We start from the raw sequence: 24717 nt of genomic DNA on the forward strand, positions 1-24717 counted from the left end.
GGTGCTTCTTTGCCTGGGCCCAGGGCCCAATTTCTTAGAGCTGCTTAGCACAGAAATTTGCTTAGCATGACATTTTTTCCTTGATAAAAACAGGATTACCACCTAATTCCATTTGTTGCATATTGCTTGTTACTGGTATTCAGCTGTTGTTTGCTCATCCTGAAAATCACATGGAAATTTGGTTGGTAATCCTGTTTTTTTTATCAAGGCAAACATTTCATGCTTAGCAAATTGTTGTGTTTAGCAGCTATATGAAATTGGGCCCTGGTGAATCTGAACATTGGTGCATGAGATGTGTAGTCTGAGGGACATAGTCTGATGAACTGAGTAATGCATACATACATGGTTAACCCATGGCTCGCTCTCCAATGGTCTCTCACTCTAATTTGAACTGCCCACTTTAGCGGCGAGGTCGTCTAGCTTGCTCTGCAGCTCCTTGATGGTGCTTGTATTCTCGCTCACCGTGGACTTGAGGGACTTGACCTCATCCTGAAGGGCCTTCAGTTCCTATGGAAACAAAAATAAATCATGTTGGAAAAACAAAATTTTAAAATGCCATGGGGGATTGAAGTCACGGCGCAGTTTTTGGAAAACTGGCACATTTTAATTTGAAAGTGATAGTTGGAATAAAGTTGGCAACCAAAGTCATTTCCCACACCAAAGTTCGACCAGCTGTTTAAAACCGGCGCCTTATTTCATTAACAGTAGGAACGTTTTTGTTCTCACTAAAGATTTAATAGCGCGTTCATTTTTACAAAATGAACTTGGATTGTTGCGTCACTCATCAGTCCCAATTTCACAAAACTGCTTAAGCAGAAAGTTTGTAAGCATTTTTTTTGAAGGATACAAGTCACAAATGGCACGTGGAACATTGGTAACTTTATACTGGTAATCAACATTTGGTTGTGCTGAACTCCTGTTTGTGCTAAACCAGCTCTGTGAAATTAGGCCCTGCTTGCACAAACTGCCAGGTATTAAGCATACCTTTTGCTTTGCTTAACACTAAACAGCCAGCAGCGGTAATGAAATAGAGACAGTGATTAGAAGTGGTCAATAAGCAGACAAACTCTGCTTACAGGCTTTATGAAAGTTAACTCCAGCACCAGGGCCCAATTTCATAGAGCTGCTAAGCAAAAAAATTTGCGTAGCATGAAATTTCTTCCTTGATTAAAACAAGATTACCAACCAAATTTCCTCGTGATTGTCAGCTTAAGCAAACAACAGCTGAATACCAGTAACAAGCAATATGCAACAAATGGAAATTTGGTTGATAATCCTATTTTTATCAAGGAAGAGATTTCATGCTAAGCAAATTTTTGTGCTTAGCAGCTCTATGAAATTGGGCCAAGATGAATCTACTTACTGTGCTACTGGCTCCTGATGCTGCCGCGGAAGAGTCTCCACTGTGAACCTTCTTAGTGAACCCTGATACCTTGTTAACCGTCTTCCCTACACGGACCTCCTTCACCTTAGGCTTGAAGGCAGTCTTTAGGGAGACCAGGATGGGGTCTTTAGTTGCACCCTCCTCCCACTGATCAGCGGTTAGTGCTGCCTCGTACCCGGGGGTGTCTGGGAACAAGTCATCTTGAAAGAGATCCGACTAAAACAAAAAGACCCCAAAATAAGACGTTCTGATAAATAGTTTTTAAAGGCAAAAATTGTATCTTTGCAATTGTTTCATCATTACGTTTCACCTATTTATAAAAAAGTAAGCACAAAATTAAAAGTAAGCCTACTACAATTAAAAGTAAGATACTGGCACTATAAAGGGGCTACTGTCATTTTTTTTTGGGGGGGGGGGTGGGGTAACCTATTACTAATATTATACATTATAATAACGGCAATAACCAAAATTGTTGACCACTAGTAAAGTTAACAATTGAAAAATGGAAAATGCACAAATAAAAATGAGATATAAAGTGACAGATAATCATTGACTCATAATAAAAAAAAACACGCTTGTCACACAAAGTTGTTTGCTTTCAGATGCTTGATTTCGAGACCTTAAATTCTAAATCTGAGGTCTTGAAATCAAATTTGCAGGAAATTACTTCTTTCTTGAACACTATGTCACTTCAAAGAGAGCCCTTTCTCACAGGGTTTCAAAAGAGGGCGCTATCAGAAGAAGTCCGTACACAATTCGCCAGGACAGAATCTCCTGCTAAACCAGGACAAACAAGAGGCTAGCTTTGTAAAGCAGACAGATTCTAATGGCTAAAATAAATTAATTTCTCGTTTTGAGGTATAATAAATTTTTAACTTTCATTTGAAATGATCAGTCCAGGATTAACCATCTCAGTCCTCACCTTTCTGGGTACTGTCATCGCCGTGGGGATAACGACAAAGTGATTTGTGTTTCCCTTGGAGGATTTCTCGATGCGGTAAAATCGCATGACCTCATTCTGATTCACGTCACAGCCTCGCTTGGGCATTGCTGCCGCGAACGTCTGAGGCTTCTCCTGGAAAGAACTTAACCAGAAGATGTAGGGCGCCTCGTCTGTGATCTCGTAGTAGCGGATTACGGAGTCACCCTGTGATAAAATGAAGGATAAATCAAAAATAAAATCATCAATGCTTCAGATTTGGATTACTGTTTAAGTTTTATTTTCAGTTGGACACTTTCGGGAAAACATATTTGACTCTAAGTTTAAGTTTTGCAAAATAATCGGTGTTTGGTTATAAGCCAAAATTAATATCATATTTCTAGCTTACCTTAGCTGCTAGGTAGATCATGCCAGTATCCCTATCATAGGTTATAACATTAACTCCGTTAGATTGATCGATTTCATCAAGTTCTTTGTTCTTTCCAGTTTTCTAAGAAGAAAAACCAATCAACACAAATGAATAACACAAAACACTTTGATAATGGCATTTGGTGATGACATCTTAACAAAACTACGCTTACCTGAATAAGGTCACCAGCAAACATACCATGGCACAGTTTCATTAAGCTGTTAAGCAGATAATACTGCTTGACAAATTTCTTTGCTAAGCAAAAAATTAGAGGGGCATCAGCCACAACAATTGAAACTTAGTATAATTTTGGATGGTATTCCGTTTCTATTTTAAAGCAATTAATTTCTGTGCTTGCAGGCTTTATGAAGCCACGTCACATGTGCCATCTGTGACTGATTTCCTGTCATGCAATATTTTCTGCTTCAAGACACTGAACACCTTTGGTAAATGTCAACAGCAAGTCTTCTCACTTGGTGTATCTCAACATACATGTACGCAGAAAATAACAAACCTGTGAAAATTTGAATTCAATTGGTCGTGAAGTTGCAAGGGAATGATGGAAGAAAAAACACCTTTGTCGCACAAGTTGTGTGCTTTCAGATGCTTGAATTCGAGACCTCAGCTGAGGTCTCGAAATCAATTCAAATGTTTTAGTCAGAAATAATTTCTTTTCACCAAAACTTACGTTCAGCGGGAGCCGTTTCTCACAATCTTTTATACTATCAACAGCAAATACCCATTAGATAGAAGACACTATTTGTTTTTACTTAACCTTGCCATGAATTTGCAGACAAAACAAAATGAAAAGATAAGATAGCCTATTTCAAAACTTTCACTGTAAGATAAATATGTTACACACTTTTTCAATGGAGCATTCCAAACATAGCAATGCTTTATTTGTTTACGAATAAATGACGCAAAACTAAAAAAAATTCACTTCATAACAACATTCACTGAATGTTGAAATACACTTTTAGTTTTGTATCAATAGCTCTCTCTCTCAAAAACAAAACAAAAACTGAACTCAAAACAAAACAGAAAGGATATTCCATGAAGACCTTGAAAGTATCAAGTCCTTCAAAGGCAGTGGACACTATTGGTAATTACTCAAAATAATTATCAGCATAAAACCTCACTTGGTAACAAGAAATGGAGAGAGGTTGATAGTATAAAACATTGTGAGAAACGGCTTCATCTGAAATAACATAGTTTTCGAGAAAGAAGTAATTTTCCATGAATTTGGATGTTGAGACCTCAGAATTAGATTTTGAGGTCTCGAAATGAAGCATCTGAAAGCACACAACTTCGTGTGACAAGGGTGTTTTTTCTTTCATTATTATCTCGCAACTTCGACGACCAACTGAGCTCAAATTTTGAGATACACCAAGTGAGAAGACTGGTCTGGTAATGCGCACATCCACCCTGCTTAGTGTGCTATACAGAGCTGCCAACATTTGCAATCAGGGAAATGTTTAACAAAAAAAATCAGGGTGAAATTTAGTACTACATTCAACACAATAGGGGAAATGGTTTCCACAATCAGGGAGGTTTTCAAGTTTGTCCATCAGAACACGGAAAGATTGGTTTATTTTCAGAAGAATTTTCAGAAGAATTTAAAAACAATTACCTCATCCCAGAGTGCAAATTGCCGGGCACTCATTTTGTCGAAACCAGTAGTAAATATTCCCTGTTTGACGAACGTAACCATCTGTGGTTTTGAGCCCTCATGTCCGTCCCATTCCTGCATAAGAGGTTAGTGTCAGAAAACAAGAAGGTACATGGATTAAAGATATCAAACATACATTGTTTATGTACATTTACTTGACTCATTTGAAAACATGGAAAAAGTGTTCTATATTGAGTTAATAACAACATGCAAACCTGATACTTTGCTCTTGTTGGAGCAAGGCAGTTCGTGCAAGGCCTGTTTCTCCTGAAACATTAATAGGCAAATGCCTCTATTGCCTTCGTTTAGATTAAGACCTGCATGTGTGTTGTCTACCAGTCTACTGATCAACTTTATTTGCTACGCTAATTAATGCATCGTTGGAGATTGGGTTGTACTATAGACCAGGTGATCTGTGACATCACGTTTCGAAAGAGCCACAGAGTTTGGACTTCCTGCAGGCACGATTTGTGCACAGCTCAATGGAAGACAATATTAAATCTTACGTTGTATGGATATTGCTCTGTCTAATTTTTATCAACTTTTGATACGCCGGAGGGAGGGGACAGATCTCTACTTTTATAACTCTCAAATTTATGTGGCAGTTGTGACACAACAAAATGTAAAATTTCTAACATGACCTGTGCAGTATCTTGCACGTCAGAAAAGCCCTTGTATGTACAAGGTCACACTTTTTGTAAACAAAGGTTACATGGGCTATATGCTCCTCTTTAACAAAACAATTTCATGACTTTTGTCTTGTTGCTTACAAAGAGACATTCACTTCTATCGCATGTATCAACGAAAACAATCTGGCCACGCTCTCAAGAGAATTCAAGCATTTAAAAAACAAATTAACAAAAGAGTTTAAGCTTTACACTTGATTCCTACCTTTTGCAAGGCACCACTGTGAGAGTCGAACACGCGAATCTTCTTGTCCTTGGCTGTGACTGCAAAGCGACCGCCATTGTAGTCGAAGGCAACCCCAAAAGGCATGTCTGGTAGGGGGACTTCTGTAATCACGCTGGCGCTCTCAAGATTCCAGATCAAGACTTTGCAATCTTGAGCTGTAGCGAGAGGGGATATAAATGTACAAACATTAATATGTCAAACTTACAAAATGTATGCAATTATCCCACATGATATCATAACTACAGTCTGCTTAGTTGATCTACATTTGTGTTTCATTCAAACAAAACCATATATGGATGAAATTGAATGGTCAGGGTTAAAGGGTTTTGGTACCTTTGAAGTTTTTGGCCATGTTATGAATCCTCAATCACTTTAAATGAAGATATAATGTACACCTTCCAGCTTCATTAGTCGACAAGTTAAAAAAAAAAAAAAAAAAAAGTCACATAAATCCGTTGTACATGTACATGCTAAAATAATTTTTGTCTCACTGAGACAAAAATTATTTTGGTGAATTTGTTTTACTCATTTCTCAAAAACTACAGCACCTATATACAGGTAATATTGTAAGGCAAGCTGTCCACTTTCATTAACTTGTCCAACAAACTAGTGACTAACCAGCTGTCATAAGGATATTCTCTGCTGTTGGATGCCACATGAGCTTGACAATCTTCTTCTCATGGTAGTCAAGTTTCAACATCGGCTCGAGAGCTTTCTCTGCGTCAAGACCTTCGTCCGGGATGTTCCACAGGTATACGGCTGCATACTCATCCCCGCTGGCGATGATGTTATCGTCAAATGGATTCCACGCTAGGTCAAGCACTTTACCCTTGTGACCTCTGACCTGAGGGTGATCAGGGTCAACCCGAGAAGGCTGCAAGAAAGAAAAAATACATGCTTAAAAGCCTTATTCTTGATTCATTTGTTGATGTCAAAATTTCTGTCATTGTATTCCTATTTTTGAGTTGCTGTCATTGTTGTCTATAAGCCATTTTGAGATATGGCGACACAATGCTATGACACTTAAAAAACTACAGCACCTCAGCAACTAATATTTTAAGGTACGCTTTCTACTATCATTATCTTCAAACAGTGTAAGTTTAATGTAAATCTGTGGACATTGTGTTTTGTGTTACAAAAAGTACCCAAATCCTTCAAATAGGTTAGGGTAAATTTGTCTGAATACACCCAAACCAAACAATGTCCACCATACCATAAAAAGGCCAATGTCTAAGTTTTTGTCATCGTTATTGTCATCATCATTGTTGTCCATGTTTGAGTTGCTGGATGTCATTGTTGTCAACCATTGTCTGAGTTGCTGTCATTGTTGTCCATTTGCTGTCATATCCACACATTTTGATTAACAATTTTAAATTTTCTACATTTTGTCTGATTTTAATATTTATATTTTGTACTTTTCTTATTGATGTAAAAATAAAACTCACTTCAGCCTACTCAAGGCTGTAAAGCTTTAATTTCTGAAATAAACTAAGCACTGAAAAAAAAAACTACGGCAGAGTAAAAAAGAAACACGTTTAACGTCCTCGCTCGCCTTCTTTAGAGAGGTCGCCTACTTTTTAATTTTTTTTTAATATGATTTTTGATTTTCTTTTTAAAGGAAAAAAGGGATATTTTTCAGCGATCTAAGCAAAAACAAAAATCTGAATGTCTTGTCCAACATGTTTTTCATTTATGTGCTGTGTGAACAGTAGACAAAACAATGGATATTTGATATTTTAAAAAGAATGGCGGCCGTCTTGAAAATAAAAAATAAAAAGCCCCTCCTCCTTCCTTTTTTTTTAAGAAACCCGGACGCTTAACATGTTTCTCTTTTTACTTAGCCAAGCATTGGCTGATCCATAATTGAGTTTCTGGTTTGGTTTGCTTCTATGCAATTGTATTTGGTGAGATGTAGTTGTTTGGCCCAATACATGAAAATGAAAAAAAAAATCAATTGTGCAAATCAAGATAAAACTTTGCGCTAATTTTCATATATAAAAATTGCACAGCTGAGGCATGAAATTGACGCTCGAAAAAACCCAGATAAGATGAAAAATTAATAATAATAATTCCCTTTGTTGCGGCACAGCGGGGATTTATAATAACAATAACATTGGCGCAGTTGATTGATGTCATCATCAGACTAGAGACAAAAACAGGACGCACCTTTGGACCAAATCCTGTCACCACTTTTTCATTTGCTATGAAATAAATTATAGCAGGTCTGTATGCTTCGTTTTTGAAAGGGCAAGGGCACTAAAGGCATTATCTCCCTGGAAAAGGACATCCTATGAGGACATTGTAAATTTATTCTGGAGCATTTCAAGGGCACCAAGGCAATGACCAGGGGCCATGGAGGCAACGGCCTCCGTGAAGTATCATCAGGTCTGTCTATAGTAATGTAATTTTACTCAAATGAGAGATCTATTCCTTTTGGTAAGAATGAGTTTTAAAGTGATGGCAGGAAACAGAAATGTTTTTGTTTATTTATTATTTTGAATTTGCCAGCAAGTTGTACATGTACTTCCAATTTAATAGTTAGTGTCATAAAAATAATAATAATGGCTAAACTGTAATTTCCTAGAAGTCATCTCGACTTTTTCGCAATGGCGGCGGGGATTCGAGTGGAAACTGGAAGTTCTTGCCCACCCCTTTGCAAAGCGGTTCAATAGCCCCTTTGCAATGCGGTTCAATAGTTCGATGATCGTTATTATTATAGTATACCCTCCATCCTCCCCACAGTACGACCGTCAAGATGGAGGGCTATGATAATCGCAACTAACTAGCAGTCTATAACATTGACAAATTGGCGCATTTGTTGTCATCGTCAGACTTAAAAACAGAGACAAAAACAGGATGCATCGGAACAATTTACGGATAACTTTCCGTATCACGCCACCACTTTTTCACTCATTTTTACAAAAAGGATCTCAATCTCATTGAGGTAAATAAGATGCGTTATTCTTTTCCCAATTTACCATATCCTGCTAGGCCCCCCGGATAACTTTCCGTATGGCGCCACCACTTTTTCACTCATTTTTACAAAAAGGGATATATCAATCAGGTAAATAAGTTCCTGTATTCTTTTATATCGAATGAAAAAGTGGTGGCGCCATACGGAAAAAATGTTTTCTTCTAACTTTATACCCAAATCAGGAGTTCCATTTGTTTGGTAAAAACATAGCAGGATACGGAAATCAACACAGTAATCTGGTGTCAGCAAGTTGCACTTCCAATTAATTAGTTTCATAAAAAATATAATGCCTATTATTAAAAAAGTGCTAAAAAGTAAAATGAAATTGTTTTTGAAGTCATCTCGACCTTGGACTTTTTTTTTAGACGGCGGTACGGACGGATTCGAGTAGAAATTGGAAGTTCTTGCCCCACCTTTTCCTCCATCATGTCCATGTCCCTTAAAAACAATTACTAAACAGGTATATTCAACGATTAATAAAGAAAGAAGTACTCTACCTCATCAAGCTTGAATACAAGGAAGGCACCTCCGCCTTGAGGTTTCGTGGCAAGGGCCACAAACTTTGGGTTGACTGCACAGATGTGTCCGTCCGTTGTTCCATCATTGACACCGCGGATAAAAGTGAACTGCTGCTCTGCCTTTGCCGATGTCCCGAAGACATGACGAAATTTACTCGATCTCACGAATTTTCCAGCCATTTTATGACTCTGTGACTACACTCCCAATATCAGTGCAAAATTATCTGAGCTAGAATATCAAAAGAGGTTGTAGTGGAATGATCCTGTAATTTGTTGAGGAAGAAAGGGTTGGACAAAAGCAGGAAGTGGGTCTGCGGGTACGTGGGAGTTGTCTCAGGTCGGGCTGCAGACGCGTACCCAAACTAGGAAGTTGTATGTGTTTCTACATGCGGTATAGACTGGCTCCGTAAACAGCGTGGAAGGCAGGCGGAAAAACTAAGCATAGCGATCCCATTAGTTGACTGTGTTGGAAAAATGAACCGGTACTTATGAAAAACAACCCAGACGACGTAAACGTGTTTGTATAGATGTTTGAAGCAGGGAGTCTGACTTTTAATGTGTTTTCTGATACATTGGTGCACGGATTGATGATGACATAAAACATGGCGGGTGCCGCGAAAAGACAAAAAGTTGAATCTTTGGGACAGAGGGACAACTTAGATAATGATGCACCGACTGTATTTCTGAAATGGTGTGATGATTTGGGGTTTAATGTTAATCGGAAGGTACGATAGCTACAGTTTCAGATCTGCATAGTTTTTGTGAAGGGACTTGCAATTCACAACACAACACAAGGTTGTGGGTTCGAATCCTACCAACAACAACATGACCAAGCAAACCTCTGATTTTACAATGACTAGAATTTGTTGTCGAGTTTCCAAATCACAATTTCTTGGTTTATGCAAGTCATAACTCATAATTCATAATCATAGTATGAATATGATCATCATGGAGGTAGAAGTTTTAAGTTAACTTTCCGTATGGCGCCACCACTTTTTCACTCATTTTTTACAAAAAGAGATACCTCATTGAGGTAAATTCAAAATTAGAAATTCAAAATTATATCATCATATCGAATGAAAAAGTGATGGCGCCATAGATACAGAAAACTATTCCAGAATTAATTCTGCTTATGAATTGCACAAATCATTTGTGATTGACGATTTGTTGATTGAGTCAATCTTGATGTTGTGATAACTTAACCCTCCTCACGTCAGAAACGTAACCCTCCTCCTGACGGGAGAAGAAGTGGGGCCTCCTGGCAACAGCCCTTTTTTTTATAAATGTCCATACCACCAAATAACATTCAATTTGCTTGATTTAAACAATAAATATGCTTTCATTCTTTAAAAAAAAATGTTAAACAAAATATACAACAGTTTGAAAAAATATGTCCTTGTTCTGTTTTTTTTGTTAGGTAAGAGTGGGTAAGCAGGGCTCCTGTAGTCATTATGGAATGATTGCAGAGGGCGACATACAAAAAGGAGAGACGTTGTTTAATGTGCCTAGAGATGCCTTACTACACCCAGCCACCTGCTCTATCTCTTCAATCTTAAAGAAAGGTACTTACAGGGGGGTGTGGGTTTGATTCATGCCCTGGTCAGTTGTAAGACTTGTGTCCTTTATCATAATTGCTTCTCCCAATCCAGGTGTACAACACACAGAAACCTGTTCTATCTCTTCCATACTGAAGAAAGGTACTTGAAGGGATGTTCTGTAAATTTCTGAATGTGGGTTTGAATCCTCGCTCTGGTCAGTTGAGAGACGTATGTATCTTATCGCGATTGCTTCTCTCTGCCCAGGAGTACAACACCCAGAAACCTGTTGTCTTCAATATTGCAGAAAGGTACTTCCTGAACGAGGTGTCAAGGCAGAGCGGTTTAGGACGGGGGATTCCAATTTCTGTAATTTTCTGAATTTGGGTTCAAATCCTGCCCTGGTCAGTTGTGAGCCTTACAATGTCCTTATCATAAATGCTTCTCTCCACCCAGGAGTATAACCCCCAGACACAGAAACCTGTTTGTTTTCATCAATCTTAAAGAGAGGTACATATTTATGTACTTGAAGGGGTGTCCTGGCCAAGTTGGGATTCAAGTTCTGTAATTTTGTGCATGGGTTTCGAATCCTGTCTGGTCATTTATTGTGAGACTTGTGTCCTTTATTATTATGGCTTCTCTCCACCCAGGAGTACAACAGCCAGGAACTTTATGTTGCTTGAAGGAGTGTCAGGGGCGAGCAGTCTAGGGCGGTGGAATCAAGTTCTCTAATATTCAGAATGTGGGTTTGAATCTTGCCCGGCTCAGTTGTGAGACTTGTCTCCTTTACCATAATTGCTTCTCTCCACTCAGGTGTACAACAACCAGAAACCTGTATTGAAGAAAAGTACTTGAAGGGGTGTCCAGGCAGAGTGATCTAGGGTGGGCGATTCAAGATCTGTAATTTTCTCTGAGTGTGGGTTCGAATCCTGGGGGGGGGGGGGGTAGAAATATTCTCAGTCGTTAAATGTCAAGGAAATTGTATGTAAACAACGGCTTAATGAGCCATGTTGGCTCTAGACAGAATTTAACTTGATGGGTACGGTTCTACCACTTTGTCTCAGAGTACAAGGCAGTTCTTGGTGTTCTACACACTTAAATGTATTTTAAAGGCAGGGTATAATTTGTGTAATTTGTCAAAGACCAGTATCCTCACTTGGTGGATCCGAACATCAGGTGAAATAACAAACCTAGATAAACATTTTTGAAAAAATGAAAAGAAAATGTCAAGATTGTCAAACTTGTCAAAATAATTTAATTTTTCCATTAAGTATATATATCAAAATGAGAGCACCCCATCGGATGAAAATTTAACCCATCGGATGAAAAATGTCAAAAACAAAAGTTTACCCTTCCATTAGAAAATCCCTACAGACCCAAATCTTTCTATATCCGATTTCCAAAGTGAATGATATATTTTTGTAAATTTGTATTTGATCTTGCAGGGGAAGATAAGCTGAACAGTGCCAGTGGCTGGGTGCCTCTCTTACTATGCCTGATGTATGAATACACCAATAGTGAGTCAAAGTGGGGGCCGTATCTAGACGCTTGTTGTCCTCCAGACTCGGACCAACTGGATCAGCCAATGTTTTGGGAAAGGTAAGTAAAAACAGACAAGAAAAAGAGGGTGACAAAACAGAAGATGGAGAGATGAACTAAGTACATATAGGGACATTGCTTGGCAACAGACAGCGCAGGATAGAGTGAGATGGTGAATTGGTAAAGAGGCTTTCCTCTTGCAGTGGAGTGATTATTTAGGCTAGAATAATAAATAAGAAAATTATAATGGTTTATGACAATTCAATTTTTTAAATATATTTTTATACTTTGCATGACGAAGATTAATAAAAAACAACTTCAAACAGCATTTTTACCCAAATTCACCTAAAAAAAAAATGTTTTTTCCTGAAATTTCACAGGTGTTGGCCAATTTTATTTAATTGACAAAGAATAGAGAAAACTTCTATTCAATTGAAAAAGAATAGAGAAACTACACTTATTTTGCAGCAAAACCACAGTGGATGGTTATAAATGGTCAATAAATAGGAGGGTTTTCTGTGTAGTGTGTGGATGCATTCATCACATAATGTCATTTTGCAGACTGGCAGTTTATCTATCAGTCCATAAGACATAAGACATAAGACATAAGACATAAGACATAAGACATAAGACATAAGAAAACTTCCATCCAAAGAATGATACTGAATGGTCAGTGGGTGGTAAGAGGGTTGTCATACTACAGGTTGGCACAGCTTTTGTATCAGTCAAAATGGATGATACTGAATGGTCAGTTAGTAGGAGGGTTGACTGTATTGTAAGCTTGGGCGATATCGATTTATTTTAATCACGATATATCGCCGACAATATATCGCGATATTCGATATAATCGCGATTAATTAAATTTGACATCATCAGTCTTTTCAAACTCCCAGTGAAAGTTGTAGAAGAGACAGTCATAGCATAAGAGAGGTGTTCTAATGACCTATTCTTCTGGTTTTACTCCACACCTACGGGGTGCAAGATGTCTCAGCTAAGAAATACATCGCGACATTGCAATACTTAATCGATATCGCGATGTGTACAATTTAACATTTGAACCAGTCAAAGTTTCATATGCAAATATTTACACAACATATTCCACTGACTAACATGTGACCTAATAGACAAATGCTACACCTTATTATAACTATGTGTTATTTTTACCTTTCTTATTTACAGAGAAACAATTGCCAAAGAACTAAAGAGAACTGGTGTTCCTGAGTTAGTTGAGAAAGATGAAGTGAACATACGTCATGAGTACAAAAATATCGCTGTACCTTTCATGAAAAAGCACCCAAAACAGTTTGAGTAGGTATAATAATTATACATATTATCACACCTCATGCATATTTATGAGTTTGTTTGATTATTTTATTGGTCAATGCTGCCTCAAGTCACTTAGGTTTATAAAAAATATGGGATGATATTTTTAAAGGTTTGTTGAAAAAGTATGTTTAACAAAAATGAAATAATTTTCCAAAAAGCATATAATATTATTTGATTTTCCAATAATTTTGTATAAGTATATCAAAATGTGCACACCCTATTGGATGAAAATTTAACTCAAAAAGAAAAAAAAAACAAGTTACTTTTCCACAAGAAAACTTTTACAGTCATTTGAAAAGGTGGTTCTCCCTTTTTGAGATATTGCCGAAAAGCTGGAGCGGTTATGTCCCTTCAGGAAAAATAACCTGCAATTGGAATACACAATCCAAGAAACTTTTCTGACAGTAAAACTTCTCAGATTTAAACTTTTGGGAAGAAAAAGTGATATCTTTTTCTCTAACCGCAGTACTTTGAAGTGAAAAGTATCTCCAAAGTGCATTTAATACTTTTCAAAGCAGCTGTCCCTCTTATTACCAAGTAAGTTTTAATTAGCATTAATTTTCAGAGCGTCCCAAAGCTGCTGTATTTCTTACCAAGTTGGAGTTGTTATCGCCATTAATTTTCAGGGTTATCACGAATTCGAAAACAGACCCTTTAAGAAACTAATAGTTTACCTCTTTCTTTAAGTCTCGGCATCCACACTCTGGAGCTGTACAGGAAGATGGTAGCCTTTGTAATGGCCTACAGCTTCACAGAACCCAAGAAGAAGACAAAACCTCCTCAAGAGGATGCTGAGGAGGATGAGGAAGATGACAGTGATGAGGATGATTACCTTGATGATGGAAGCCCCCCCATGATGGTACCGATGGCGGACATCTTGAATCACGTCTCTCAAAACAACGCCAGGCTACAGTTCGGAGAGACAAGTCTGAGCATGGTCTCAACGAGGGAAATTAAAAAGGTATGTGTGTGGTGTCGTCCCTACCGTAGTCTTAACCTCTTGCGGTTCTGTCATGTTGAAGAGCAACTTGAAAATGTTACTAGCTTATTGTGTTTGTATTGTTAATGCATATTTTGCTGATGGATAAGGACAGGGCCTAATTCCATAAAGCTGTTGAGAAGAAAAAATCGCTCAGCAAATTTCTGAGCAAAAAATTGAGTGGGCACCAGTTGCATCAATGTAAACTTTCAGAATTTTGGCTGGTAACCAGTGTCTGTTAAGCACGCAAGTTTATTGATTTATGGTCCCCTGGCTGCCGCTTCCCAGGCTGTATCTGTAGATTGACAGTTAACCGTCAATAAACGCTTGTATGGCTTCTGACTGACACCCCTGACATTGAAAAGAAGGGAGGGACTGCCAATATAGGGCTTGAGAGCTTAGTTGGTAAAACACGGCAAATTTATCCAGAGGTCGTTGGTCCAAATCTTGCTCTAGTAAATTTGCCTTTTGTTCAATCCCAAATAAGTCTTGTAAGTTTTTCCCCACCACTCATATGAGGAAAATGCTACATTCACAAATTGTATTGGTCGTTTTCTTTTCTCTTGAACAGAATGAAGAAGTATTCAACACATACGGTCAGTTGCCCAACTGGCAACTGCTGCAGATGTATGGATTTGCTGAACCATACCCAGATAATATATATGATACAGTAAGTAGTAACGTTTTCTGGAAGTTTCTTCTGACTGGCCCTGTTTTTTTCTCCTAAAGTTGCCCACCAGGAAGTTTTAATAGCCATGGGGTCGGTTTCACAAAACTCTTCATAACTTTAGTACAAATCCAATGGCAATGCTGAGAGATAGGACTTGTCTTATTTCTGGGGTGTGTTCTTCATGTAACAACGTTAGTCGAACTAGTTGTGCACCACCACAACTGGCGAACGTTGGCAACCTTAGGCGAACATTGGCAACCTAAGGCAAACATACTCTGAGGTGTTGGTTGGTGGTTTTGACACTGGCGGACAACAGCATGATAAGCAGACGCCTATTAAATTTTTGTAAAAAGAAAATGGTGTGTTTTCTGTGGTTGATAATGCAGTCAGGTTGAGTTGACATATTAAGTTAATTAGTTGATGTAATGACGTATAAAGCAAAAACTAAACAAAAGAATACAAAGCGGTGTCACCATTTTCATTTCAGAGCGCCACCATATTGACATCACCAAATGCGTAACCAATCGTTCCAAAGATCAAAAACATTTGCGCAAGCGGTTGCAATCTGTTTGTGCAAGTAGAACGCACACCTGACATTGTTCATAATGTTGTGTTATAACCGTAACCGTGTTAACAAATGATACATCTTAACACAGGTTGACCTTTCTGTGAACTTTCTGAAGGATGTGTCTTCAGCCGAGGCTAAGTTTGAGTTCATAACTGACAATTGGGAGGCGTACGGGGTCGATATAACCATCGGGTGCAGTGAGGTGATTAATAAATGGGAGACGTGTAACATACTCAAGGTAAATCAGGTTTGAATATTAATTTGTAAAGTAAAGACAAAAAAATAAACTTCTGTTTACAAAGATTGTTATTAAGGGAATAAAATGGTAGCGACGAGTTCTTAAACTGCTGTTTAAAACCGGCAGGGTCGTGGCCGTTCGGCTCGGGCCTTTATCGCATGGCCACGACCCTGCAAAGTTTTAAATGGCAGTTTAAGAATAAGTCACTTCTTCTTTATTCCCATTCGTAACTGCCGTTATTGGTTAAAAGGTGTAATAAAGTAAGAAATTCTGTAAACTTATCCCTTTTCCAACGTCCGTGAGCTCTGTATGTGTGTTGCATTTGAATGACCGAGACAGTTTTCAGATATGCATTCGTGCGCGTAGTATGCATCTAAATGTTTTCGGGAAAAACGGTTATAAACAGCTCCAGCTGGTCATTATAAACAAATCACAGGCATATTACTCGGGTGGGATTCGAACCCTTTGCAATTCTAGGGCAGTGTCATACCAACTAGACCACCGAGATTGCCCGGTGGCTAGAGGCAGTTCGAATCCTATGTTTAGCAGCGGGTAATGCAAACGCTTTAATAGATGATTTGCATCGGGGATACAGAGTATACATTTTGGTTTTACCCATATACACTGATGTGTGTTAGCACTGTACACTCAGTTTTCACAGGACTCGGGAAAGTACCGAGTATGCAGTGCTCTCACACATCGGTGTATGGGTAAAAACCAAAATAAATATTCTTTATCCCCGATGCAAATTTCCATCTATTAAATCAGACTAACACCCTTTTCAGACAGACGCTCCCACCCTTGTTTCCGCACGTTTTGCTGTGTCATGACATGTGTTTAAAATAAATCTGTAATTCTCGATATCGAGAATTGATATTGTTTTAATGTTTTCTCAAAAAGTTGAGCATTTCATGGAATAAGATTTCAAGAGAAGTTGTTCACCATTACCTTCTGTAAACCCTGTAAATTATTTGTGGTAATCTTTTTGGTTCGGCGCGACTCTGGAGCGCCCGTCTGAAACGAGTGTAAAACGTAGGAAGAATATCATGCCTGTTCATTGTTTGTTTGATGTTCCAGATGCTAAGTATGACTGCAGAGGAGTTCCAAGCACACGAAGAAAGACTTGCAGATTTTGATCGATTGGAGGAGGATGTGGAGGAAGATTTTTATGATGACATTTATGAAGACATTTTAACGTTTGGTGAGTTTTTTATCCCCATTATATTTATACATTTCTGGCCCCTTGCTTAATCCAGAAATTTAGTCAGCATGTTTATTTTCCTCTTTGGTTGTATAAAGATGTGCATTGGTTTAAAAGCACAGAAGTGCATTGGTTGTAAGCACCCCAGTACACAGGTCCTAAGCACAGAATTGCACGGGTCCTAAGCACAGTGTTGCATGGGTCCTAAATAAGCACAGCATTGCATGGGTCCTAAGGACATAATTGCATAGTTCCTAAACACAGAATTGCAGGTGTTGTAAGCAAACAGTTGCACGGATGCTAAGCACATAATTGCACTGATGCTAAGCACATAATTGCACGGATGCTCAGCACATAATTGCATGGGTCAAAGGCACTAGTTTCATAAGTGTAAGCCACCAATTTCAAGTGAATGTAAGCGAACAATTCTGTTCTGTTAATAGGGTCCGTTAAACTAAACTTAAAAAACTAATTAATAGCCTATAGTTTTGACCTTAGCAGAGTCTATATCGAAAATAAAACAAACTTTAAAAAAATAAACTTCAATGGTCTTTTGTGTGAATCCAGGCCTGAAATTACTAACTGTTTTGCTTTCATTTCTACAATAGATGGTTTGCATAAGATTCCAGATACGTGGAAGACTCTTCTAAACACTTGTGCAACACGCCAGTTAGCAAGCTACAAGAACACATTGGAGCAGGATTTACAGCTTCTTGAGGAAAATCAAGCTGACCCTCTTCAGAGCAGAGAGAGGCACGCATTAAATGTCCGTGTGGGTCAGATGAAGATACTGGAGAAAATAACTCAGCTGACGAGGGTAGAAAGATCACAGGATTCGAGCTAAGCTTACAGATACAGGGATGAGATCGTTCAGACGTTTTTCTGATTTCAGACTTTTTAAAGTATACTTGATTATCAAGATGCTTCATTTTCCTTCAAATTAATTCAGTCAGGCTCTTGGATCTAATTTTCCAGCACTGAGGATAGTGATGCCAAAAGTGTTTTGGAATCTATAACTCCTGCAGCCAATTTCACAACTTGGGATGGGTTCAATATGTCCTAACGACTATGGATACGGAACTTAACTCATCCCAAGTCCTAAGGTCAATCCTAAGTTAGGAAGAATTTGGTGAAATCGACAGAAGTGGTTATCAAAAGCTGGAACTTCTATCATTTGAATGTAGTTTCAAAGTTCTGGTTCCTAGTTTCAGACTTTTTGTTGTCAGTTATGACTCTTATTCGTGAAAGGATAAGTACGATACAAGATACATGAGCTAAGTTGGCAGGGAAACTGTCACAAGGGATGCACTTCATATGGCTGGTGAACTATTCTTTTTGAAGCTGTTGCTTGTGGCATGTAGGATAAACAAATTTTAAATTAAATGGGTAACAGGATTTGTGCTAAGTTTAAATTAATAGAGAAAATACGTACAAATTTGATGAGCTAAGCAAGATGCAACAGGGAAAGTGTCACCAGGGATGCACTTCAAATGGCAATTTTGGCTGGTGACTGTTTTGCTAAGCAAACATTTCTGGGCTCAGCAACTTCAGTTTCGATGCATTACAGCAGGAAAGTTATTAATGTGGAAATTGTTGCTTGTTGTTTGAAAGTTAATTAAATTTGGAATAAAATTTTTAATTTTTTAAAGTAACACAGTTATACAAGGACATAAAATTCTACCATAAGTAAAACTTTATTGGCTCAGCAAATCTTCCTGTTTAGCTACATATATAGGGTTTTAATGCATTACTACAGGAAAGTTATGGAAATCTTGGCTAGTTATTTGTAATACCAGGGGTCAGAAATGTCAGACTTTCACCTGAATTCGGATTTTTCAAAGTCTGCTTGGCAAACAAAAAATGCTATATTTTGGACGTCCCGATATTCAAGTCTGCCTGCATATCGTCGTGTGCCCGGCAAAAGGACGTAAGGGAAAGTTCCCGGCAGAAGGACGTAAGCAATTTATGTTAAAATTTGTGTTTCAAGAATTATGAGCGGGAAAGTTTGGTAAATTTGTTGCCATGCAAAAGTCATTCTAGAAAGGTTAAATTCTGCATGGGGAATGGGGAAACATGTCTTCAGGGTAATTCTAGCAAAAGAACAAACAAAAATGACATATTTTTCATGTCAGGAGCCATTTTGTTGCTTACGTCCTTTTGTTACTGGGACGAACTACTTTATGTTCCCGGCAAAAGGGCGTAAGGCGTTACGCCCTTTTGCCGGGCACACGACGATATCTACCTTGGGTCTTGATGCATTACTGCAGGAAAATTATTAACAAATTATGGATATCCTTGCTAATTGTTTGTAATATAGGGGGTCAGAAATTTCAGACTTCTATCTGAATTCAGACTTTTTAAAGACACTGGACACTATTGGTAATTGTCAAAGACCAGTCTTCTCACTTGGTGTATCTCAACATATGCATAAAATAACAAACCTGTGAAAATTTGAGCTCAATTGGTCGTCGAAGTTGCGAGATAATTGTATAAGAAAAAAACAACCTTGTCACACAAAAATGTGTGCTTCTAGATGATTGATTTCGAGACCTCAAATTCTAAATATGAGGTCTCGAAATCAAATTCATGGAAAATTACTTCTTTCTCGAAAACTATGTCACTTCAGAAGAAGCCGTTTCTCACAATGTCTTATACTACCAACCTCTCCCCATTACTTGTCACCAAGTAAGGTTTTGTGCTAATAATTATTTTGAGTAATTACCAATAGTGTCCACTGCCTTTAAGTCTGGTTGGTTAAAACAAAATCTGTATCATTCTCTAAATAAGAAAAGTCAGGCTCTTTGAGCCACTTATATAGCACTGAGGATAATGTTCCTAAAACTCCTTGAAAGCTACAACTCCAAGGGATGGTCAAATGTGGATTTTCTATCATTCCAATGCGAGAATAAATAGATCAACACAATTCATGATCTAAGCAAGATTTTGCAGAGAAAGTGGTAAACTATTCTGCTTAGCAAAACTCTGGGAAAATTGTTACAAAATTATGGATATCTGTGTTAGTTGTTCATAATATTGGGGTCAGAAATTTGAGACTTTTATCTGAATTCAAACTTTTGAAGTCTGCTTGGTTAAAACAAAATCTGTATCATTCTCAAAATAAAATAAGTAGGGCTCTTTGATCCAATAAGGAATAGTTTGCGGTAACACCATGTAATGACTATCTCTAATGAGTTGGGGTGGTTCTAAAAAGAACCATTGGTTTCAACTCGACGTTTCGATCAGTATGCTCTGATCGTCTTCTGGATCGAATTCTCTAGCACTGAGAATACTGTTCACAGAAGCTCCTTGAAATCTATAACTCCAGGGATTATCAAAAGGTTGCAATGCCATCATGTCCAATCCCAGTTTCAGTCTTTCCTGTTGTCGGCAACTCCTACCCTGTTGTCGGCAACTCCTACCCTGTTGTCGGCAACTCCTACCCTGTTGTCGGCAACTCCTACCCTGTTGTCGGCAACTCCTACCCTGTTGTCGGCAACTCCTACCCTGTTGTCGGCAACTCCTACCCTGTTGTCGGCAACTCCTACCCTGTTGTCGGCAACTCCTACCCTGTTGTCGGCAACTCCTACCCTGTTGTCGGCAACTCCTACCCTGTTGTCGGCAACTCCTACCCTGTTGTCGGCAACTCCTACCCTGTTGTCGGCAACTCCTACCCTGTTGTCGGCAACTCCTACCCTGTTGTCGGCAACTCCTACCCTGTTGTCGGCAACTCCTACCCTGTTGTCGGCAACTCCTACCCTGTTGTCGGCAACTCCTACCCTGTTGTCGGCAACTCCTACCCTGTTGTCGGCAACTCCTACCCTGTTGTCGGCAACTCCTACCCCTGTATACAACTGTATTGTACAGTAAACAAATTTTAAAACAAATTGAAAAATTGTTGAATTCATAAGATTTATTTAATTTGCTTTGTTGTTTCCAATACAGACTCTGAATAAAACAACTCTTCCAAGCAGAGAAAACGGAATATTTTCCAATAAATGGATTACTTTTTATTCAAAAAAATTACAGTCTTTTTTGATAATTTGTACATTTCCTTATACAAACAGTGATGCTCAATACAATAGTCATGTCATATTTAAATTTGTTTACAAGAACATTCTACAAAACACAGTGCATTTTTTTGTTTAATTCAGTAAAACATACAGATCAGCGTAACGGTAAAAGGTTTCTCAATTTTTTTATATACAAAATTACATTACAAGTGTCACTATAGTCTTCTATAGTCTGTGCCTTTTAAGCCATATTTTACAATTTGTAAATAACAGAAGATAACACGGGTGGTCAGACTTGCACATTGAGGTCAAGGGTGTCAAAGGTCACAGGGGTCAAGATTTTAGGTTACCCTAATGGCATACTCACAATACATAACAAGACTAAGAGGCCTTGTTGCTATTTAGTTATTTTTCCGGCTGTGGCTTGTGGCTCACAGCAACAACCTTTTTATAGGCTGAAATCAAATCAAGTGGTCAGTTATGACTATGGCTTTTGGATACAGCAACATTGTTGAAGAACAGGACTTCCAGCTAAATCTCCTGACAAAGCCATTAGGTCAGACACAACCTTAAAGGCCATAGGCCTTATGCGCAAATACCCAGTGCGCAAGCACTAACTGTTGAATGAGGTGCATGCTGGTCAAGCTAGAAATCAAACTTGATCACTAGTTAGATCAGCGTGCACCTCATTCAAAGCCTAATGCACGTTTACCAAGTATTTGCATAAGGTCTATGTCACTGAGGCAAATTACAGGCAACAAGTTCCGGGAAACCAGTTCAGGGAAACCAGTTCCGGGCAATCTCCAATAAGAAAATTCATTCAAGTTTTAGTTTTCTCATTATTTTCTTTGGGATAGTGAGTTACAGCTAATCGAATGTCTCTTGGGCTTCCAAAGTGTTCCTTGTGCATAACAATGCAAGTGGTTGCCTCCAAGTTGCCTGTAAAAAAAAGCCTTTCGTGACACGCCTTTAAGACTGAAAATACATATTCTGGGACTACAACCTACTACTCACCCATAAACTTCATTATCAATTTCCCTTTATGTTCGGGAAATCTGGCATTAAATTTCGAAAGATAAGTAAAACAACTTTGTTTATGCTTAATTTTAAGTTATCAGATACGCCCCTCGGTGTTTGACTTAACAACCTTCTGTTTTGAGAAGTACTTCTAGCTTTACAACAAGGATCTACTTACAAATTGCACATAATTCAACAGTTTCAAAATGTATGTTCACACATTACTTTTTTATTTGCATACCATTATTGTTTTTATCTGTTATTCTTGAAACGTCACATATTTTTAGAGGTTCACATGGCAGGGATGAAATGCTTTTGTCATGAAAGATTAACACTTTGGTTATCAAAGTTGCAAGAAAATAATGACTGAAAAAACAGCCTTATATTTGTGTGCTTTTAGATGCCTTAAAAGATGTTTCATAAAATGTTGTATACTATCAACGGCTCTCCATTGCTCGTTTTTTTTGTAGTGTTCTGTTTTAAAGCTTTTTGTCAATGTTTCGACATGTAAATTTTCCATTTTTATCTTTTTAATGGACAAGTAAATTATTGAATTGAATTGTTACCAAGTAAGTTTTTATGCTAAAATCTATTTTGATTAATTACCAATAGTGTCCAGTGCCTATAATGTTCAGGTTTGACCAGTTATTGCTTCCACTAAATGATCAATAAGACATGAAATTCCTTTTTTTTTAATTTCTTTTTTTTTACATTAATTGATGGTCAAATCCTTACTCCGTTTACAAAATATGTAGACTATATATTTTTAACATTGTCAAGTTTTTGGGCAATACGCCTCTCATAATATTTATGCATGACATCACCATTCTAACCCAAAACAAGACCATCAGCGCAACCACTGCAACTAGGATCGAGTCGCTGGTACTGGTGTTGGCGTGACGTACACCGAGGGCCTCATTTGGGTGAGATTTGTGACGTCATTCATGAATATTAAGAGAGGCAAAAGGACATTTAGAAACCTACAAAAAGCACAACTTTCAACATAGCGGTATAAAATAATGCATAGGTTTAGAGAGGGACATTTCTGGTTAAGATACAACCCCCACCTCATTTGGCCTTAATACAAGTACATATTCATATGGATGATACACTTCAGACTCGGAGAAAACATTTGCTTGTTCGGGGTACAGGTATGTTTGTTTTCTTTTACGATATTAAAGGCTGCGTCATGATCAAACCAATAGGAGCCAGGTTACTTTGCCACTTACAGTCTCAATTTGAGTTACATTACTTGTCATGAAAGAAACAAGATGGCTACCCATGAGAAAGGTCTGTGGATGCATTGGGAGCAGAGGGGTATAAAATACTAACTTAATTCCTAATCCCACTGACCCTAAAAACAAAGAAGAACTCTCTGATTATTTGATACAGAACAATTTCTTGCAAATGGGTGTACACTTCACAACAGTCCTAATTTGTACAGTATAGACCGTATTGAATATGACGTCACCGTTCAAATATCTGCCCTACAAGATGGCGTCTGTGAGTGTGTGCGTGTGCTTGCTTATGCCGTAGAAATCAAACTGATGCGTGCTGCGTGTTTCTTTGATGTACGCGTGTAGACGCGCATGCGGTTTGACCTACAAGATGGCGACTTTCATACGGTCTATTGGATGCACATGTATGTATTCAACTCACTACACTATGTACATTATATCACATACACTGCTGTACATTGTCCGCAGTTACGTTGCCCTTTTACACAGAAGACAATGAACTGTTTTTTGTTGTTGTCTGAAATCATTCATTAGAGACAAATGTCTGAAAGTAGGAGACGTTTCATCCATATTTTTGCTCGGTAATTTACAGCTTTCAGGTGTCTATTTCACAATTATACTTTAATTGCACTTTCAGTCATTAATTTTGTGTGTATCGCTTAAGGCCGATCAGTCTCGGAGACTTGACTCAAGCTCTGGTGGCCGAGTCAATCGGGGTTTAGGTTTGAATCCCGGTTATAGCACTCGTGTCCTTGAGCAAGAAGCTGAGAAGGTTGAAGGAACAAAATAATCGTCCCAGTGAGTGGGGTAACAATGTTCACATTGCAGGATAAAAGCTCTATACAAGTTTAAATTTTATTTTGCAAAATAAAAGTGCTTGGAACTATTTTTTTTGGACATGACGTGATGCTTTCAAACTGCTCTGAACATAATTATATTCAAAATGTTGTTCGTAATGGTTGATTTCAGACACGACATTGGTCAATCAGTCTCCAATCAGCATTCTTACAATAGAGGATTTTACATTACATCTACAAACAATAGATCCTTGTCATTTGATTGGAGGATTGTTGGTCATGTGGCATTCATTATTCATACCATTACATGGCGCCCTCAGAGTCATAGACTGTCCATTTTGGTACTATTCTCTATGCATTTTCATTCCATCCATTAATATAGGAAAGCCCCATTTCTGAATATGGCCACAAAAAATGTAAAGTATACATCCTTTTCAATGAGCGGGTGTGTTTACATTGAATTGGGTTATTAAACTAATAGGATGAGCAGTAACTTGCCTGGGAAATTCAGCAGCAATACTGGTTTGTGCATGATCCAATTAAGTCAACTGCTTGGAAAAGGAATTACATAGAGATACCAGGTGTGAGTTGCTAGAGGAAAAGGATGTATGTTTTTACCCACTTTCTTCAATGGAGCATTCCTGCAATGTCCTTTTTAACTATTGCGCATTAGACCACGTCAAGGGCATCTACATGTTTAAAGACACTGGAGACTATTGGTAATTGTCAAAGACCAGTCTTCTCACTTGGTGTGTCTCAACATATGCATAAAATAACAAACCTGTGAAAATTT

At 38.1% G+C, this 24717-nt stretch overlaps 2 protein-coding genes across 2 annotated transcripts; one reads left to right on the forward strand and one right to left on the reverse strand.

Annotated features, from left to right (window-relative positions):
- Window positions 1–195: 195 nt before the first annotated feature.
- On the reverse strand, window positions 196–9159 carry LOC117290859 (coronin-1C-A-like). The gene is made up of 8 exons (XM_033772413.1): window positions 8786–9159; window positions 5933–6188; window positions 5294–5469; window positions 4364–4477; window positions 2713–2814; window positions 2307–2531; window positions 1364–1600; window positions 196–507 (listed from the first exon to the last, which is right to left on the reverse strand). The coding sequence occupies exons 1-8, from the start codon at window positions 8984–8986 to the stop codon at window positions 382–384; spliced, it is 1437 nt and encodes a 478-aa protein (XP_033628304.1). The 5' UTR covers window positions 8987–9159; the 3' UTR covers window positions 196–381.
- Window positions 9160–9378: 219 nt separating this feature from the next.
- On the forward strand, window positions 9379–17893 carry LOC117290860 (N-lysine methyltransferase setd6-like). Its single transcript, XM_033772414.1, has 9 exons — window positions 9379–9531; window positions 10224–10368; window positions 11787–11940; window positions 13060–13188; window positions 13894–14167; window positions 14757–14855; window positions 15512–15661; window positions 16739–16862; window positions 17471–17893. Exons 1-9 carry the CDS (start codon window positions 9409–9411, stop codon window positions 17704–17706), a joined length of 1434 nt encoding a protein of 477 aa, XP_033628305.1. The 5' UTR covers window positions 9379–9408; the 3' UTR covers window positions 17707–17893.
- Window positions 17894–24717: the final 6824 nt, after the last annotated feature.

This window comes from Asterias rubens, chromosome 5, assembly GCF_902459465.1.
Source record: "Asterias rubens chromosome 5, eAstRub1.3, whole genome shotgun sequence".
In the NCBI taxonomy this organism is placed as follows: Eukaryota; Metazoa; Echinodermata; class Asteroidea; order Forcipulatida; family Asteriidae; genus Asterias; species Asterias rubens.

Coding starts and splice junctions, on each gene's coding strand:
- LOC117290859 (XM_033772413.1), bottom strand. CDS start 8,986: ATGGCTGGAAAATTCGTGAGATCGAGTAAATTTCGTCATGTCTTCGGG. Junction 5,470..5,932: donor GAATATCCTTATGACAGCTG/GTTAGTCACTAG, acceptor CTCTCGCTACAG/CTCAAGATTGCAAAGTCTTG. Junction 4,478..5,293: donor ACAGTGGTGCCTTGCAAAAG/GTAGGAATCAAG, acceptor CCTCTTATGCAG/GAATGGGACGGACATGAGGG.
- LOC117290860 (XM_033772414.1), top strand. CDS start 9,409: ATGGCGGGTGCCGCGAAAAGACAAAAAGTTGAATCTTTGGGACAGAGG. Junction 13,189..13,893: donor AAGCACCCAAAACAGTTTGA/GTAGGTATAATA, acceptor TCTTTCTTTAAG/TCTCGGCATCCACACTCTGG. Junction 15,662..16,738: donor AGACGTGTAACATACTCAAG/GTAAATCAGGTT, acceptor TTGATGTTCCAG/ATGCTAAGTATGACTGCAGA.